At 36.9% G+C, this 18,310-nt stretch overlaps 1 protein-coding gene across 4 annotated transcripts in view; it reads left to right on the plus strand.

The window, feature by feature from the left end:
* The window catches only part of ARHGEF12 (Rho guanine nucleotide exchange factor 12), a 169,086-nt gene that overhangs the window by 138,274 nt on the left and 12,502 nt on the right, over positions 1-18,310 (plus strand). For all 4 annotated transcript variants that reach the window (XM_070803551.1, XM_070803552.1, XM_019974985.2 and 1 more), the window contains 11 exons: positions 3,296-3,428; positions 3,728-3,763; positions 4,091-4,245; positions 5,496-5,642; positions 6,927-7,012; positions 9,829-9,954; positions 11,568-11,682; positions 12,972-13,072; positions 15,215-15,292; positions 16,674-16,749; positions 17,247-17,414. In XM_070803551.1, coding sequence (XP_070659652.1) covers positions 3,296-3,428; positions 3,728-3,763; positions 4,091-4,245; positions 5,496-5,642; positions 6,927-7,012; positions 9,829-9,954; positions 11,568-11,682; positions 12,972-13,072; positions 15,215-15,292; positions 16,674-16,749; positions 17,247-17,414 — 1,221 coding nt within the window. The remainder of the gene's footprint in view (positions 1-3,295; positions 3,429-3,727; positions 3,764-4,090; positions 4,246-5,495; positions 5,643-6,926; positions 7,013-9,828; positions 9,955-11,567; positions 11,683-12,971; positions 13,073-15,214; positions 15,293-16,673; positions 16,750-17,246; positions 17,415-18,310) is intronic.

Here is an 18,310-nt window from a genome sequence, read left to right on the forward strand (position 1 = left end):
ATCAACTTCTGCTTCATTGACTATACTAAAAGCCTTTGACTGTGTGGATCACAACAAACTGTGGAGAATTCTTACAGAGATGGGAATACCAGACCACCTTACCTGAAAAAGCTATATGCAGGTCAAGAAGGAACAGTTAGAACCAGACATGGAACAACAGACTGGCTCAAAATTGGGAAAGGAGTACGTCAAGGCTGTGTATTGTCACACTGCTTATTTAACTTATATGCAGAGTACCTTATGCAAAACGCTGGACTGGATGACTCACAAGCTAGAATCAAGATTGCAGGGAGAAATATCAACAATCTCAGATATGCAGATGATAACCACCCTGATGGCAGAAAGTGAAGAGGAACTAAAGAGCATCTTCATGAGAATGAAAGCGTGAAAAAGCTGGCTTAAAACTCAGCATTCAAAAAACTAAGATCATGGCATCTGGTCCCATCACTTCATGGCAAATAGATGGGGAAAAAGTGGAAACAGTGGCAGATTTTATATTCTTTGGCTCCAAAATCACTGTGGATGGTGACTGCAGCCATGAAATGAAAAGATGCTTGCTCCTTGAAAGCAAAACTGTGCCAAACATAGACAGTGTATTAAAAAGCAGAGACATCACTTTGCCGACAAAGATCCATAGAGTTAAAGGTATGGTTTTTCCAGTAGTCATCTACGTATGTGAGAATTGGACCATAAAGAAGACTGAGTGCTGAAGAAAAACCGATGCTTTCAAATTGTGTTGCTGGAGAAAGCTCTTGAGAGTCCCTTGGACAGCAAGGAGATCAAACAGTCAATCCTAAAGGAAATCAACCCTGAATATTTACTGGAAGAACTGATGCTGAAGCTGAAGTTCCAATACTTGGCCACCTGATGCGAAGAGCTGACTCATTAGAAAAGACACTGATGATGGGAAAGATTGAGGGCAGGGGGAGAAGGGAGCGACAGAGGGTGAGATGGTTGGATGGCATCACTGACTCAGTGGACAAGAGTTTGAGCAAACTCGGGGAGACAGTGAAGGACAGAGAAGCCTGGCATGCTGCAGTCCATGGGGTCACAAAGAGTTGGACATGACTTGGCACAAGCTAAGTGAATTGTGTAAGGCCATGGTACACAGTTCTTAAGTCCTCCATGCTATTAGTGCCCTGAAGCTAACTTTAGGGGACCTAAAGCCTGGCAGTATGCCACTCAGAGGAGCTTCTAGCTGAAAGGATCCTACTTCTACCTAGCAGAATAGGAAAGTCAAGTCAGCTGCTAAGTCTTGCATTCTTACAAATGTGCAGCATTACTCACTTTTGGCAGAAGTTATTAGAGTCAAGACCTAAGATAATCAGATCAGATCAGATCAGATCAGTCGCTCAATCGTGTCCGACTCTTCGCGACCCCATGAATAGCAGCACGTCAGGCCTCCCTTTCCATCACCAACTCCTGGAGTTCACTGAGACACACGTCCATCAAGTCAGTGATGCCATCCAGCCATCTCATCCTCTGTCATCCCCTTCTCCTCTTGCCCCCAGTCCCTCCCAGCATCAGAGTCTTTTCCAATGAGTCAACTCTTCGCATGAGGTGGCCAAAGTATTGGAGTTGCAGCTTTAGCATCATTCCTTCCAAAGAAATCCCAGGACTGATCCTCCTTCAGAATGGACTGGTTGGATCTCCTTGCAGTCCAAGGGCCTCTCAAGAGTCTTATCCAACACCACAGTTTAAAAGCATCAATTCTTCGGCGCTCAGCCTTCTTCACAGTCCAACTCTCACATCCATACATGACCACAGGAAAAACCATACCACCAAACCTATTCGGGGCATAAAGAGGAAAATACAAAATAAACAGAAAAACTGCCACTAGCAGAAAACAATTTAGGTAATAAGTAAGAACTTATAAAAATACCTCCAAATTAGATAGTATTCTTGAAGAAATTAAAAAGGTTATTATATCTAAAGTAAGAATAGCATGTTATGAAAAAGGAGCAGAGACCAAGAAGTCTTAATATAACTGTTATATATAATAACTGTTTTATTAGTTATCAATTGCTTTGTAATAAATTATCCCAAAACTTAATGGCGTAACACACAAAAAATATTTACTACTTCACATTTTTGGTGTGTGAGGAGCTCAGGAGCACCTTAGCTAGGCAGTTTTGGGTTGGACTCTCTCATAAAGTTGTAGTCAGGATGTCAGCCAGCCATGTAAAAGCTTAACAGGGCCAAGAGACCTGCTTCTGTGCTTCCACAGGTGGCTGATGACAGGAAGGCTTCATGATTGAAACATGAAGCAAACAGAGGCATAATCTGAAAGTGACTGATGGAGTGTATGACTTTAATGTAATAAACATTCTATTTCATGTGACCTAGGAGTTGTAGCATTGGACCAGTAGAAAAGAAAACATAATCCTAACCTAACATGCCTCTTAACCTGGCAAGAAAAATATGTATAGGGTATGTTGTATTACAATATGTGTATGGTCACAATAATGTAAGTACACTATTTTTTTTTCAGACTCTTAGAATCAGCCTATTAGGCGAAGCATAGAATATTTTAGTTGTGGCTGCAGATCAGAATGGAAATGTAAAAAATCCTCTTAAGGATACAAGTAAAAATGTAACTGAAAGACATGAAAGGTAAAAGGAAAGAAACACAATTAAAGAGAAGGAGACGGACACAAATACCTAATGTGACATAGAGGAAAGTTAAGACACTTAACGCCTTGTTGGAACAAATATATATATATAATTCCATCATGTAAACTTAGGGAGTAACAGATAACTAGGAATAATAATATATATGTTAAAGAATGGGAAGAAAAAAAGGACGGGAAGTGAAAATGGGATGAATAAGTGAGCAGACTCTTCAGAGATGAGAAATATGAAGTTATTTGGAGGTAGACCATCATGATAACTAAAATTTGAATGAAGAAGATTGGTACTTGGAGTAAAAAGGATATAGAGAATGTTTCTCCGTATCACATGCTCTTCCTAGTAGTTGCCGTGTCTTATGTTGATTTTTTTTAAGCTGCGTAAAAATGATGGATGGGGAAGCCTGGCATGCTGCAGTCTTTGGGGTCACAGAGTCGGACACGACTGAGCGACTGAATTGAACTGAACTGAAAAATGATATTCCAGTTTATTTTTTAGTGCATGTTAAAATTTTATGTTAGAATTTTGTTTCTAGCTAACCTGCAGTTGTTTAAGTAAGAATATGACCATGGCTGAGACTGAAGCTTTCTAGGGGACTGAATTTTTTTTTTTTTTAAATCATTGTCCTTATGAACAGCATCTGAATGTCTGACTTTTGTCTTTTCAGGATCAAAACAAGCTGGAGAAACGCCAGCATCTGGAGACTCCTTGGATGGCACTCCTCGTACTCCCAACACCATCTTTGATTTCCCACCTCCTCCATTAGACCAGGTGCAGGAGGAAGAATGGGAAGTAGAGAGGTAATTCAGGGGTGTCTTAGGGGTGTTTAGGACATTGTTAAAAGTTTCTCACTGTATAGTATGCCTATACTTAGTAGTGTTTTTTTCTACATGCTTTTTTGGGGAAAGAAATAGAATTTATTGGTAGTAAATATTAGGTACTGAAATGTTTTTTAATTTATTTGATATTAAGTCATTACAATATCCAGAAGAATTATTTATCGGTCACTGTGGTTTAACACAATTTTGAATATCTTTGTCATCAGTTTTTTCATCACCATTTTATTTGTATGTTGACTGTCTATTCTCCATTGTTTTAGAGTGACTGAACATGGGACACCAAAGCCCTTTCGAAAGTAAGTAATCCTAAAGTAGCTTTCAGTGGACATATTTTAAGAAATATATCTTTTTTCCCTAAAGTCCTAGTTTTAAAGGAAAAAAAAGCCCCATGTACAAATCTGTTAGATAGTATAAAAGAAATTTCTTAATAAACACAACTATTTAAAAATTTATGGAAGTGTTTATAACACATGTAAGCTATTTTGTAAGGGAGGATGATGTTTTAGGCTCTGCTAAGTAATACTTCAGAAATCTGACTAATTGACTGTAACATAAAGACTTGTGCCGTCTCCCATTGTCCGTGTGATGTCCTGAAATAGAAATCATTATTTGTTCTTCATTAGGTTTGACAGCATAGCTTTTGGAGAAAGTCAGAGTGAGGATGAACAGTTTGAAAATGACTTAGAGACGGACCCACCCAACTGGCAACAGCTTGTCAGTCGAGAAGTGTTATTGGGACTAAAGCCTTGTGAGATCAAAAGACAGGAAGTAATTAATGGTGAGTTTAATGCATTTTTGTTATTCACATATATTGAGTTTTATTAGAGTTAAACCAACCCCAAACCTTGGAGTTTGCTTCAGAGTTTATACTCAGCGTTTGTTTTGAACAGAGAGGAAATTAATAGATGATCCCTGAACTTTCCAACTTAAAAATGCAAATGATTGTATGATTCTTATTGATAATTTAAAAGGAAAATGTGTTTAGCATTCAAGTTATTTAAAATTCATATCATCATAGATCTTAAACATGAAGAATCATTGAGACAACACTTGTGCCCTCACTTTACTTTCAGGCTCTGTTATTTTTTTGCGCGTAGATTATAAATGAGAGAGCCAAGGCTCAGAATAACTAATTGAATTAGTCAGGATCATGCAGCTGGTAAGTGATGGGAAGAAAACTAAAATCTAGGTCTCCCTTTATCCTTGTGTAATGTGCTTTATTTTACCCTAGCGTATATGACACAGAAGCTGTACCTATTACTATCTTTAAGTTGTGATTTGAATACATATGCTTCCTGTCTCTAGCAACATTGAGACATGGTGAAATTAAAAAGTTTGGCCTCAGAAATGAGAGTCTATAGGCAGGACTTCCCTGGTGGTCCAGTGGTTAAGAATCCACCTGCTAATGCAAGGGACATGGGTTCAGTCCCTGGTCCCGGAAGATCCCACACGCCTGTGGGGCAGCTAAGCCTCTGTGCCACAACTCCTGAAGCGTGCGCTCTAGAGTCTGTGCCCTGCAACAGAAGAAGCCACCACAGTAAGAAGCCAATCCGCCGCAACCAGAGAGTAGACCCTGCTTGCTGCAGCTGGAGAAAGTCCCTGGGCAGCAGCGGGCACCCAGTGCAGCCTGCTTAATTAATTAGAGTTAATAGGCAAGTTAGATAACATAGAATGCTATTACTTTTGAAGAGGGTTCAGTTCAAAGACTATGTGATATTTGGACTTACAGTTTTCTAATGTTGTAGTTGTGATTGGTTGGTGCTGGCAACCCATGGATTTTGGAGTACATTGTTATCTTGTAAGTACAGAATAGTTTAAATGATACTTTTCATTTAGCAGTATTCAACTCTTACAGCCAGTATATAGTAGGGTTTCATGGAATTAAGAAGTGACTTCAGAGATACCGTATCCTGTCAAAACTATAAATAATGATTATATTAGTCATTTGGTTCTTAATTTCAGCCAAAGTGTATGTTTGATCTCATTCTAAGTAAGGTAACATTTTATGTTTCCTGTTTTTCTGCTTAGAATTGTTCTACACTGAAAGAGCTCATGTTCGAACATTGAAGGTTCTAGATCAAGTGTTTTATCAGCGAGTGTCCAGAGAAGGAATTTTGTCACCTTCAGAACTACGGAAAATTTTTTCAAACTTAGAAGATATTCTTCAACTTCACAGTAAGATAAATTGACTCTGATCTTTGTTCCTAACATTTCCAATAGATAAAAGATTGTTGGTATAAAAAGGCACCATAACAGTAAAATCTTATAAATAAATGTATCCATGTTGGCATTCCTGAAAGTTCTATAATTATATGTGAGCATAAGATAAAGAAATAATTGGATCTTTGAATTTCTCCCCAATTCCTTACTTTCACCACATCAACTTTTTTTATTCAGAGTATTAACACAGAACTTAGGGCCTAAAGTCAGTGCCTAAGACAAAAAACATAAATAGTTAAAATTAACCTTGGAAATTCCTGATTACTTACATTATATATGTTTTTTAAAATATATACTCTGTGTAATATATGTATAAATATATTTTGTAAGTAGTGATATATAACATATAATCCAAAACATTCAGGAATTAAATTATTTTATGGTTTTGTTGCTTGGAATGCTTGAATGAATACATTAAAAATCAGTGCTGCTGTCTGTCCCTGGTTATAGTCATCTTGGGCTTTGGAGACAATAGTATCAGTTCCTCTCTCTTTAAGTCACTGTTTCTCCAGGACCCTTACTTTTAGTCTGTCTTTCATTAAGGATGCCATCACCACCTAGCAACACCCACCCACCGAACAGTTGCCTTTTGCTCCTGAGTCTCACCGGTGTGCGTGACACATTTGAGCATGATGATGTCCGTTGCCTGGGAACACACGTTTTGAGAGGAATAGTGGGCAGAGTCACTTGTACAGTCGAAGTTTGTTTTCTTACAAGCATGGCTGGTTACAGATGGAATCTTGAAGTTAAATGTGTATTTGATGCCCCTGTACTGTATATAATGTGCTCATTTCCACATTATTTTATGCTTTGGCAACTGGTTTTCATATAGAACTAAAAATATGTAGATGTATAGGAATTATGTCCAGATTTATATTTAAGGCAATTAGAAGCTATGTGGCTTAGTCGCTAAGTCGTGTCCCACTCTTTCAACCCCATGGACCGTAGCCCACCAGGTTCCTCTGTCCATGGGATTTTCTAGGCAAGAATACTGGAGTGGGTTGCCATTTCCTTCTCTGCGGGATCTTCTGGACCCAGGAATTGAACCTGGATCTCCTGCATCGCAGGCAGATTCCTGCATTGCAGGCAGATTCTTTACTGACTGAACTATGAGGGAAGAAGTCATACTACTCTGAAAAATCCTTTTTTTTTTTTAAATTTAGATTCATGATACTACCAGTATCTCAGCCTGAAGTGAATGTATGCTTAATTTTTTTTCATCGTTTTTCACCCCCTTAGTTGGATTGAATGAGCAAATGAAGGCCATTCGGAAGAGGAATGAGACCTCTGTTATTGATCAGATTGGGGAAGATTTGCTGATCTGGGTAAGGACATTGGTGATTTCATTTAAAAATTTTCATAGGCATTTGATCAGATTTAAGGTTAAGCTACTAACCTTCCCAAGTATGCAAACTCATCCTTTAATGTAAAGATAAAAAGGGTCCAAGTGTGTATTCTTAATTAGTCTTCTAATAAGTGCCCATTCAACTGCATGCTCTTTTCTCATCAAATTAAAAATAATAGTTCTTTGTGTTTTAAAGAACGTAGAGTAAAATGGACCTTGATAAAAATAATTTAACTGATGTGGAATTTTAGCTGTCTTTTATTGTCAAAATCTCAGAAATGTACTGTAAAACCCTGGACAATTACAGATTGTGAGCTACCATCACAAAAGCAGAAAAGAGAAAATTACTTAACCTTATTTACAGTATAAGGAAAGAGGGTTCAGAGACTATAGTAGCTGCTTGGCAGATTGCATTTATCTTTCTGGCTGACTCTTTGTCAGCATATACTCACTGTTCTAGGTGCTGGGGATACAGTGGCAGTCAGAACAGATACGGCTCCTGCCCTTGTGGAACTTATAATCAGTACGGGGAAAAGAATAGTCATTATTTCAGGTGTGATTAATGTTACAAAAAGGGGAGAATACAGGTTATTTTGGGGGACACCTAAACTGGAGCATATAGAAAATCTTCCTACATGAAAATGGAGTTGATCTAGACGCTTAAAGAAAGTCCTATAGTTAAGCCTATGAGTAATAGTAAAACATGTGACGTTCCCAAAATTTTAACACTGATTGAACAGGAACTGTTTAGATATGCCAGCAGATACTTACTTCAGTATGTAGACTGCTTGAGGAAATGCCAAAAGATTTTGGTAATTTTACAATGATAACTTTTAGAAAGATTAAACACTGATAAGTTGACCAAAACAATCTTCATCTTACTCTCCTCTGATGGTGAGACCATGACTCAGAATCTACTAATCTATTAGTAGATCTCTTCTTAATGATTAGCCACTTGACATGTAAAACAGGATCAGGGAATCCTAATCCAGTCTCACCTTGCATTTCCTGAACTTTACAAAGCATTTTCTCCTTAGACCCATGCTGGCATTATTTGTTGTTAAGGAGACTTAACTTCCTTGAAAATTCAGCTTATTCTGTGGCTACTCTGTGGTCGTGTGACTCATTTTGTTTCTTGATCTCTGAGTTCTGTGGGCTTGGCAGCACACTACCAAACTTGAAATAGAAAATTTGTAGTATGACATAGCGTAGCATCAATTTTCTTCTCCATTTGGATTAAAAAGTTGTGAGTCATATGGACTTAAGATATCTATCTTGATTCTGAAGCAGTTTAATTTACATCTCATATAAATAATGTTTAACACCAAGTGTCAAGTGAGATTCATCATTATTTATGTACTTTATTTATGTACTTTATTAAGTACAAAAGTACAGTTGGTCCTCTTGTAATAGCCCTTTGGACTATATAAATATTACATGTGAAAAAGAGATACCTCTTAAAAGTGGGACAGAAAATTTATTTTAGAGCATGTAAAAAGAACTGTATTCTTGACCAGTGTGTTTTGCCTATAAGAGATTGAGGAAAAGCAAAATAGACTAACCAGTTTGGCTAGTTGCTGCTAGGTCCAAATGCTTAATTTAGGGCAAAGCATTGGCCAGAAATACTAAAAGCAGAAATCGTAAATAGGTGTCTAGATTTATTTTATCTTTTAAAAATAGTTTTGGAGAGTATTTTTCCAGTATTGGCCCCATGAGATCACCTTATATGTACTTTTGCTGCTAGTAAAACCACTGTAAAACTGCTTGAGCCTGGGGTGTTATTTTCTTTTGTAAACCCAGCTGCTGTTAGTAATTGCCTGGTACCTAGATTGACTAACATACCAAAAATTCTGCCAGTCTCATCTCTAAATATGTTGAGTGTCATATTTAAAATAAAAATACAACATTGGAGCAACCTATTAAAACATCACTTTGCGTGCTTCATAGTTGAAGAGGAAAGTACTGAGCATTTACCTACAAATGCCCTGTGCTGTGCTGCACTTAGTCACTCAGTCGTGTCCAACTCTTTGCGACCCCATGGACTGTAGCCCACTAGGCCCCTCTGTCCATGGAGTTCTCCAGGCCAGAACAATGGAGTGGATTGCTGTCCTCTTCACCAGGGGAGTCTTCCCAACTTAGGGGTCGAATCCGCATCTCTTAACATCTCCTGCGTTGGCAGGTGGGTTCTTTACCAGTAGCATTACCTGGAAAGCCAGTAAAAGTATAATTTTTAGTAAAAGAGGTTCATAGGCTCATGAATCTTCCCTAAGAGAAATTTAAGGGATGGAGCTCCACCTTCTGCATAGGTGAAGCAGAGGTGATTTAATTTTATTGTGACCCAGAGAAGTTATGACCTGCCCTGGATTTCATAAGTAAGAAAGTAAGCTTGAATCCCAAGGATTTTCTTCCTAGAGCAGTAAGATAGTAATTTTTGTGAAGGTGTCAGATTCTAAGAAAATCAAATTTTAATCTCAGTCTTTAAGCATTTCGTGTCTCATATTCCCCAGGTGTCAACCTTTCTGTCAGAAGTGGGATAGACTGAAAAGGTTAAGTTGTGGTAAGCTGTGAACAAGAAAATATTATACGATGATCAAAAAAGGTCTGGATACATCAGAGTCAGAAGTTTTTTAGTGGAGAATCCTTGATAATCCACATTAAATATGTAGATTTCTGCTCCTTATCACTTGGGGATACTTACTGGGATACTGGAAGGGTTGTGGCTGTCTGTCTTTTTGCCTGGCCTTACATAAGCTCAGTATCCCATTCTCTATTGTGTTCTTTGTGTTCTTGGCACAGTTCAGTGGATCCGGGGAGGAAAAGTTGAAACATGCTGCTGCTACCTTTTGCAGTAACCAACCCTTTGCCCTGGAAATGATCAAGTCTCGCCAGAAAAAGGATTCTCGATTCCAGACTTTTGTGCAGGTGAGTTGAGTGAGTCATGTAACCAAAAAAAAAAAAGGCAGTTTTTTTGGGGGTCAGTTACGGAATGAACTAGGGGAATTCTAAGACTAAAATTTTGCATAAGGGTTATATCTATGTTTACATTTTTAAAGCCATACATTATCTCTTAAATTACTGGAGGATATAAAGGTGATACTGTAATGGTGAATTATAAAGAATATATGATGGGATTAAAATATTTGACTTAGAAGATATTGCCTCCACATTGCCTTGGAGATATTGCAGGAAATGGCCATGCACACTATTGAAATAATCCTGTCAAAACCTGAGAAGGGCCTTATAGCCAGCCCAGAGAAGAGTCAAACAGCAGTCATGCTTACTGGGCTATATATTGGTATAGATAACCATCAGCAAACTAGAGCCCGCGGGCCATATCCGGCCTCTTCCCTGTTTTTATAAATTAAGTTTTATTGGAACACAGTTTATTTTGTATTGCTGTAGACAAATCACCACAAATGTTGAAACTTGATGCAGATGTATCATGTCACAGTTTTGTAGTTTAAGAGTACAAATACAGTTTATCTATGTTCTTTCTTCATGCTTTCATCAGGCTGAAATCAAGGTATCACTTGCAGCTGCAGTTCTCATCTGGGACTCTCTTAAGCTCACTAGTTGTCAGCAGAATTCACTTCCTTGTAAATGTATAATCGAGAACCCTGTCTTCTTGCTGTTGTTGGCTAGCAACTGCTCTGGGCTCCTAGCAAGCGCCCAAATCTCTTTGCCACATAGCCCCTGTAGGCAGTTTATAAGATGTGGTGTTCTCTTCCAGGCCAGTAGGAACGTGTCTCTCTGACAGAGCTTGCTTTTAAAGACTCCTCTGATTAAGTTATTCTCACCTAGGACAATCTCCTTTTTGATTGACTCAGTTAACTGATAGTCACCTAATCACAGGAGCGATAACCCATCATATTGATAGGTTCTGTCCACACTCAAGGGCAGGGGGTGGGTTATACAGGTTGTACACCAGAAAATTGGAATCTTGGAGGCCTTCTTAGAACTCTACTCCACAGAGCCAAGTTCAATCCTTTAGGTGTTATTTCTGGCTGCTTTTGTGTTAAAACAGCGGAATGGAATAGTTGTGACAGAGACTGATGACATTCAAAGCCACGTCTGGCATATTATTGAGAAGTTTGCAGACCTCTGTTACAGCTGAGCTGATATATCTATATTTATAATCTACTGTGCCTACTTGGAGTGGCAGATAGCAGATTAACTGATTGATTAGCTTTTGGTGGGAAAGCCAATCATTGGAAAACATAACTAGATTTTCTTAGTATGTAAAGATAAAACTTTTTCACAAGAAAGCAGTTCTTAGAGATGATTATGGATGTTCTCAATCCTTGCTTAAACAGATAGCACAGAGCCATTTGCTGAGTGATAAAGGCTACATTATATGATTAAAGAAGAAAACAGAAGTGGAGTGTGCCAGTGGCATGTCCTGGCAGGTTTTAAGTCTTGATTTAATAACCAGAACTGTGATGCTGAACCAGAACTGTATGATGAATATATGGTGCATGTTAGGTAATTATAGTCCTAATAAGAATTACAAATTCACTATTTGCCTTTAATTTTAGGACGCTGAGAGTAATCCACTGTGTCGTCGTTTGCAGCTAAAGGATATCATTCCCACTCAAATGCAGAGGCTTACTAAGTACCCTCTTCTCCTGGACAATATTGCCAAATACACAGGTACAACATTCTCACTGAAATTAAAGAGCTTCAGAGCAACAACAACAAAAGCACATTTTGCTGAATAATCTCTCACAGCATCCTGGTGTCTGGCACTTTGAATTTCCAAGTAGTATGGCAAAATAGTCTAGCAAGATTCCAGTTGTCTTCAGGCTGTTTGATTTAATGTGCTCCATTAGTAGCTCAGGCACAGGGTTTAAGCAATCTGTGGATCATGGTTAAATCTGGCTCACACATATTTTTGTAAGAAAAGTTTTATTGGAACATAAATCAGCCAGTCATGCTCACTTGTTGAAATATTATCTCTTGACTGCTTTTGCTGTACAACAGGGTTAAATAGTTGTGACAAAGACCATTTGGCCTGTAAAATATACAGGAAAAGTTTACCAATACTTCCTCTAGCATGTATCATCCTATTTCCTTTGGTGAAGGCCTGTACCAGGTTGAAGAGATGTTTTATATCTATTGATATGTACTTTCATTAAGTCCAGTCAGTGTATTATCACTCCAGCTCTCTTGTTTTAAAATACAAAGTGAATCTGAGTTTCTCAATTGAGCTTTAGGTTCTTATACTTACTTAGTTCTCAATACTTCTGTGTAATTAAATGCCTATTTCTTATGCCTGGGAATTTGAAAATATTCATACACATTAATTTTTGTACTTTAATATATTTATTCAGTATAATTGAACTGTTGTTTAGAGGATTATAATTTTAAATATTCTGATTTGGTATTCTTTACCAAAACATAACTTCAACACAATCTCAGTACATTTTGGTGAATTTCATCTTCTTTTAATAACAAGTATTGTAAGTTATTTTCTTTCTTTAATCCCAGATTTAAAGAAACTTATTTTGGAGCTATTTTTAATTATTTTATCACTCAAAATTATTGTTTAACTAGTCAACTGTACATAATCTTGTAGGCTATACACTTTGAAATTGCAAGGAGAAAGGAGTCTCATTTATATAAGCTTACAATGTGAATGAAACTCGTTTCTTGGGGTGGGCTTGATACTCGATATAAAGCATCACTCCTCACATTTGATATCTTTTTAAAAATTAGTATTTATGCTTAAAGACTGTGATAAGAAGTCTTACCTGTCCCAAGACTACCTAAACTAAGATTCTGCTGTAGATTTTTTATCCTGGTATAAAAATATTCAAGGTCTTAGTATGCTTTCATACTGTTGAAATAAAGTGGTATCTCCTTTATATATATATATATATGCTTATATTCTTTTCTGATTTCCTCCATTTTACATTTTGGATTTTTTTCACCATATTTAGAGTGGCCAACAGAAAGGGAGAAGGTGAAGAAAGCTGCAGATCACTGTCGTCAGATCTTAAATTATGTGAACCAGGCTGTTAAGGAGGCAGAGAACAAGCAGGTAAGAAGGAAAAAGCAAGAAGACACAGGTTGACAGTGAGAATAAGAACGTTAAATTCGTGTTACCCAGAGCCTGTTAGTAACCCTTGTAGCTGTTATTACATAATTGAAGGGCAGAACACTGGTTACCTATTCATGTAGTAGGTGGGGCCAGATCAGTTTGTGGTAGGACGTCAGAGTTGTGTTTGGCTCTCTTGAGCATCTCTAGCTGCTTGTTTGCTCATTCATTCAGTCTGTTGGTAAAACTTTGGAAAAACAGGAATTTTGTTGTTTGTAATGTAAAATGTTATAACCCTAGAGGGAAAATTAGAAATTTATATCTATATTTAAAAAACACATATTCACGTGTTCATCTTTTGATCCAGCATTCTCTTCTTAGTGATCTACCCAAGAGAAATGAAGATATATGCCCATAGACTTCTACTGGAATGTTTGTAGCATAAACCAAATGTAGTATAGTCATAAACTAAAGTAATACCAGCAATAATGGGTGAATCTCACAAACATTATTCTGAGTGAAAGAAACTGGACACAAAAGAGTACACACATAAATATTCTGTTTAGTGAACTTATAAGACCTAGCTAAACTAATTTATGGTGGAAAAAAATCAGAAAAGTGGTTTGTCACTGAAGATGTGGGGACAGATATTAGCTAGGAGGAAGTATGAGAGAGCCTTCTGAAGTGATGGCCATATTTTGTATCTTGATAGGAGTTTGACTGCGTAAGTATATGCATTGGTAAAAGCTCATGGAAAGGTACACTTAAAATGTGTACATTTCACTGTATATAAACAAATATTGAACTCCCATTAAGAATATTGAACTCTTGTTAGCTCTGTTAATGATGAAATGTTTAAAGTGTGCTTATATCTGTAACTTATTTTGAATCACATCCAAAATATCAAATGGATTGATGAATAGATAGAGGGATGAGTAGATGGACAGATACATGGTAAAGCAGATAGAGCAGATGTTAATTGTGGAATCTAGATGAGTATATGGGCATTTACTATATACATGCCGACCTTTCTATTTAGAAATATTTTATAATCTTGGGGAAAATGTATGCACCCTTTAATCCAACCATTTTTCCTCTGAAAGTGGATCCTAATATACATGTCCATTAGTAAGATGTAATTAAACTATAGCTTTTTCACAAAGTTGAATACCACACAGCCACTGAAAAAATGAGCCCACTCTCTATTTGCTAATGGAACCATCACCAAGATACATTGATATGATGCACACACAGAAATGTGTATATGACTATATTGTTATTTTTTAATAAGTGATACATATATGAAAATATTATGTTACCATATATTTCTTTTAAAAAGGGTGTATCTACACACAGCATGCACAGAGGCAGTTCAGTTCAGTTCAGTCGCTCAGTCGTGTCCAACTCTTTTCGACCCCATGAATCGCAGCACTCCAGGCTTCCCTGTCCATCACCATCTCCCGGAGTTGACCCAAACTCAAGTCCAACGAGTCGGTGATGCCATCCAGCCATCTCATCCTCTGTTGTCCCCTTCTCCTCCTGTCCCGAATCCCTCCCAGCATCAGAGTCTTTTCCAATGAGTCAACTCTTTGCATGAGGTGGCCAAAGTACTGGAGTTTCAGCTTTAGCATCAGTCCTTCCAAAGAACACCCAGGGCTGATCTCCTTTAGAATGCACAGAGCCAAGCTAACTTATATCCATATGTGTTCTTTTTTGCTTAGAATTTTCCTCATAGGCTACCCAGGAAATGGGTATTAGTGATTACTTCTTTAAAGAAAACTGGGGGTGGGGAAAGCGTGGACAAACATAGAGGGAGACTTACTGTTTTTTGTGTGCCTTATATTACTTTCTGAATTTTGTACCATGTACATGATTTACTATTTAGAAATTAAATACAAGCTAGTTAGAGGCCAGAGAGTTTGAAAAAAAGATTGGAAGAGCTGAAGAGGTGGAAGGAAAACCAGGAGAGGGTAGTGTCACCAAAGCCGAAAGAAGGAGTGTTTTAAGAAAGAGTGAGTTGTCAGTTGTGGCTGATGTTGCAGAGCGCTCAGTAAATGCAGGGGCAGTGTCCGCATTCAATTAAGAAACAGGGAGGTCATTGATCCTCAAAGGAGTAACCTTAGCTCCGTCCTCTCTGATTTTCAGCGCTTGGAAGATTATCAGCGTCGCCTTGATACCTCTAATCTGAAGTTGTCAGAATACCCAAATGTTGAAGAGCTCAGGGTAAGAGATGGTCTTTTGGACTCTGTGGGAGAGGGAGAGGGTGGGATGATTTGGGAGAATGGCATTGAAACATGTATAATATCATATATGAAACGAGTCGCCAGTCCAGGTTCGATGCACGATACTGGATGCTTGGGGCTGGTGCACTGGGACGACCCAGAGGGATAGTACGGGGAGGGAGGAGGGAGGAGGGTTCAGGATGGGAAACACGTGTATACCTGTGGCGGATTCATGTTGATACATGGCAAAACCAATACAATATTGTAAAGTTAAAAAATAAAATAAAAAATTTTTAAAAATTAAAAAAAAAAAAGTACTGAAGACCTGGCAGATGATTAACATCTCAGTGAGAACATACGTGACCTGAAGGAGTTCTTATATCATACATTGTCTATACTAAGGATTGTTTTCTTCCTTTTAAATGTCTTGGTCTGTGTGTAAAGACTGCTTTAGTCTTTCATAAGAGTAATATTTTGTGTGAAACTAACTTTTTGTGACAAGAATTTGTGGGAGACTAAGGAACATTCCTTACTGTTAAATTTAATTTTATTGTACTCTATAGTTTGAGTAAGAGTAGGGCTGTTTACTGTTGGAACTTTCCAGATTTTTGAGTTAAAGAATATAATTATTTTTCTATGAAGCTCTTCTAAAGCATTAAAGTTGAAACCATTACTGGAATGATAGTAAAATATTTATAAATTGTTATTTCTAGTACATGGAGTTTTTGTGTTAATTAACTTCTGAGGATTTTAAGTCTTTCTTGTACTGTTTCACTGGTTCTTTTGGCAGATTTATTTGGTAACTATTAAAATAGACTTTTATGTCCTACATAACAGCTTATCAAAACATGCTGATATGCTGAGCTTCCTAACTTCCAGAGACTTAAGATTTTTCTAGAGCTGCTTATACTAAAAGATAATTCTCTCAAGTTATTGATATTTAGAGCAAGCCTGAGTACTTCCTGGACTTCTGTGAATGCTGTCCTTAGAGCTTTTTTTGGAACAAGAGCCTAGAACTCAGAGGCTTCATATGCATAAGCCATGGTCTAGTTAGTTATGCATAGAAAAAAATAAGGAAGGGGGTTGAGACTCTAGGGACTGAACGTTTGCTTCATTTTTATTAGCTGTTGTCATCTGTTTAGAGTGCGATTGGGAAGATTTTACTCTTGGGTGTTTTTCTACGAGATGCATTTTCCTTTTTAGAATATTTTATGCAGCTTACTTTAACTGGATTTTTATTCTGTTTTCAGTAGCTTACAGATATCAATAATCGTGAATGTAAATGATGTCTTTTATATTAGGAATTTCTTGAAAGGAGACACTATGGAATATCATTTAAGTGCTTGGAAATAATTTGTATATAATTCTCCTTATTTTGACAGAATTTGGATTTAACAAAAAGGAAGATGATTCACGAAGGCCCATTGGTTTGGAAGGTGAATAGAGATAAAACAATTGGTAGGTGTACTGTCTGCCAATGTGGGGGAGAGTAGAGAAAGAAAAAGAATAGGAAAGTTTCCTTATGCCAAACAGAAAAGACATCCACTCACATTTTTCAGTTACAGCAGTTAGCAGTGGTACTTTGTGTTATTTATACATTTACAAAAAATCTGCTTATGTTATTGTTTTACATGTGAAATGTGTTAAATATTTATTTAGGAATTAAGCAGAAAATTTTGTCATTATCCAGTCCTGTCTCCATCTTTGTATGCTGATCAGGCTAAGCTTCTTTTAAACTTCTCTATCTCAAACTATCTGTGGTGAAGAACCATTGTTTTTTTATTTGTTGTGATACTTTAAAAATGAATTATTAAAAATGAAATTAAAAAACACAATAGCAAGTCACTTTTACTAGATTTACCAGAAATCAGTTTTCTATGTCAAATTGTTATAAAGTTTATAAAACACATCTCAGTTTCTATACTAATCACCTTTTCCTACATTTTTATTTTTAGATCTGTATACATTGCTGCTGGAAGATATTCTTGTATTGTTACAAAAGCAGGATGATAGACTGGTGTTAAGGTGTCACAGTAAGATTCTGGCATCTACAGCTGACAGCAAACACACATTTAGCCCCGTCATCAAGCTGAATACGGTGTTGGTTCGACAAGTGGCAACAGGCGAGTATGTCCGCTGAATGACACTAATCTCCAGGTTTATCATGACATTGCATAAGACACTCAGTGTTGTCTGAGTTGCACAGCTGGCATGGAGTTCTGCTCCTTTTATATTCTTATACAGATAAAGTGAAATGCATTTACTGCCTAGAATGTGAATTATGAGTTTATATCCCCAAATTATTTAGGATGCTTAGATTCTCTGAATAATTTTTCACATTTAAAATTTTTCTGCATATTACTCTGATCTTTATTTCATGTTCAAATCAGTGAAGATGGTGAACTGGAGCTAATGCCATTGAAAAGGCTTTCATTGTTTTGTTAGTTTCTTTAAAAACTTCAAGAGTTTATTTGGGCAAAAATTTATTTGGCTTGGGCAGCATCTAATATAGCAGACAGACTTATTTTTTTAAATTATTTTTATTTTTTTGAGAAGATAAAATATTTATTTATTTTAAATTATGAAAGTATGATAACACCTTTACCAGAGACTTGGAAGATACAAAACAAAGTTACATGTGGTTCCACTATACATTATGATTATTTTTTTAAATAGATAAAGAGTTTTAGTTGGGGTTTCAATATCAAACTCTGAAAAATTAATAGAATGAACAGACAGAAAAGTAGAAGGATATAGTAGACTGGAAAAGCACTATGACCCAATTCAACATAATTAAGATTTATATAATTTGCACACAACAACAGGATAGAAATTCTATTCAGGTTCCCATAGACTATAAACCAGGAGATACTGGAACATATCCAAAGACATATGTTGGGTGTAAAATTTTATGGTCTGAAGGTATTGAATCATACAGAGTCTGTTTTCTTATCACTGTGGCATTATGTTAGAAATCAATATCAGAAGATATTTGAAAATAATGCTCATATTCTCAAGT

The sequence above is a fragment of the Bos indicus genome, chromosome 15 (genome assembly GCF_029378745.1).
Source record: "Bos indicus isolate NIAB-ARS_2022 breed Sahiwal x Tharparkar chromosome 15, NIAB-ARS_B.indTharparkar_mat_pri_1.0, whole genome shotgun sequence".
Classification (NCBI taxonomy): domain Eukaryota; kingdom Metazoa; phylum Chordata; class Mammalia; order Artiodactyla; family Bovidae; genus Bos; species Bos indicus.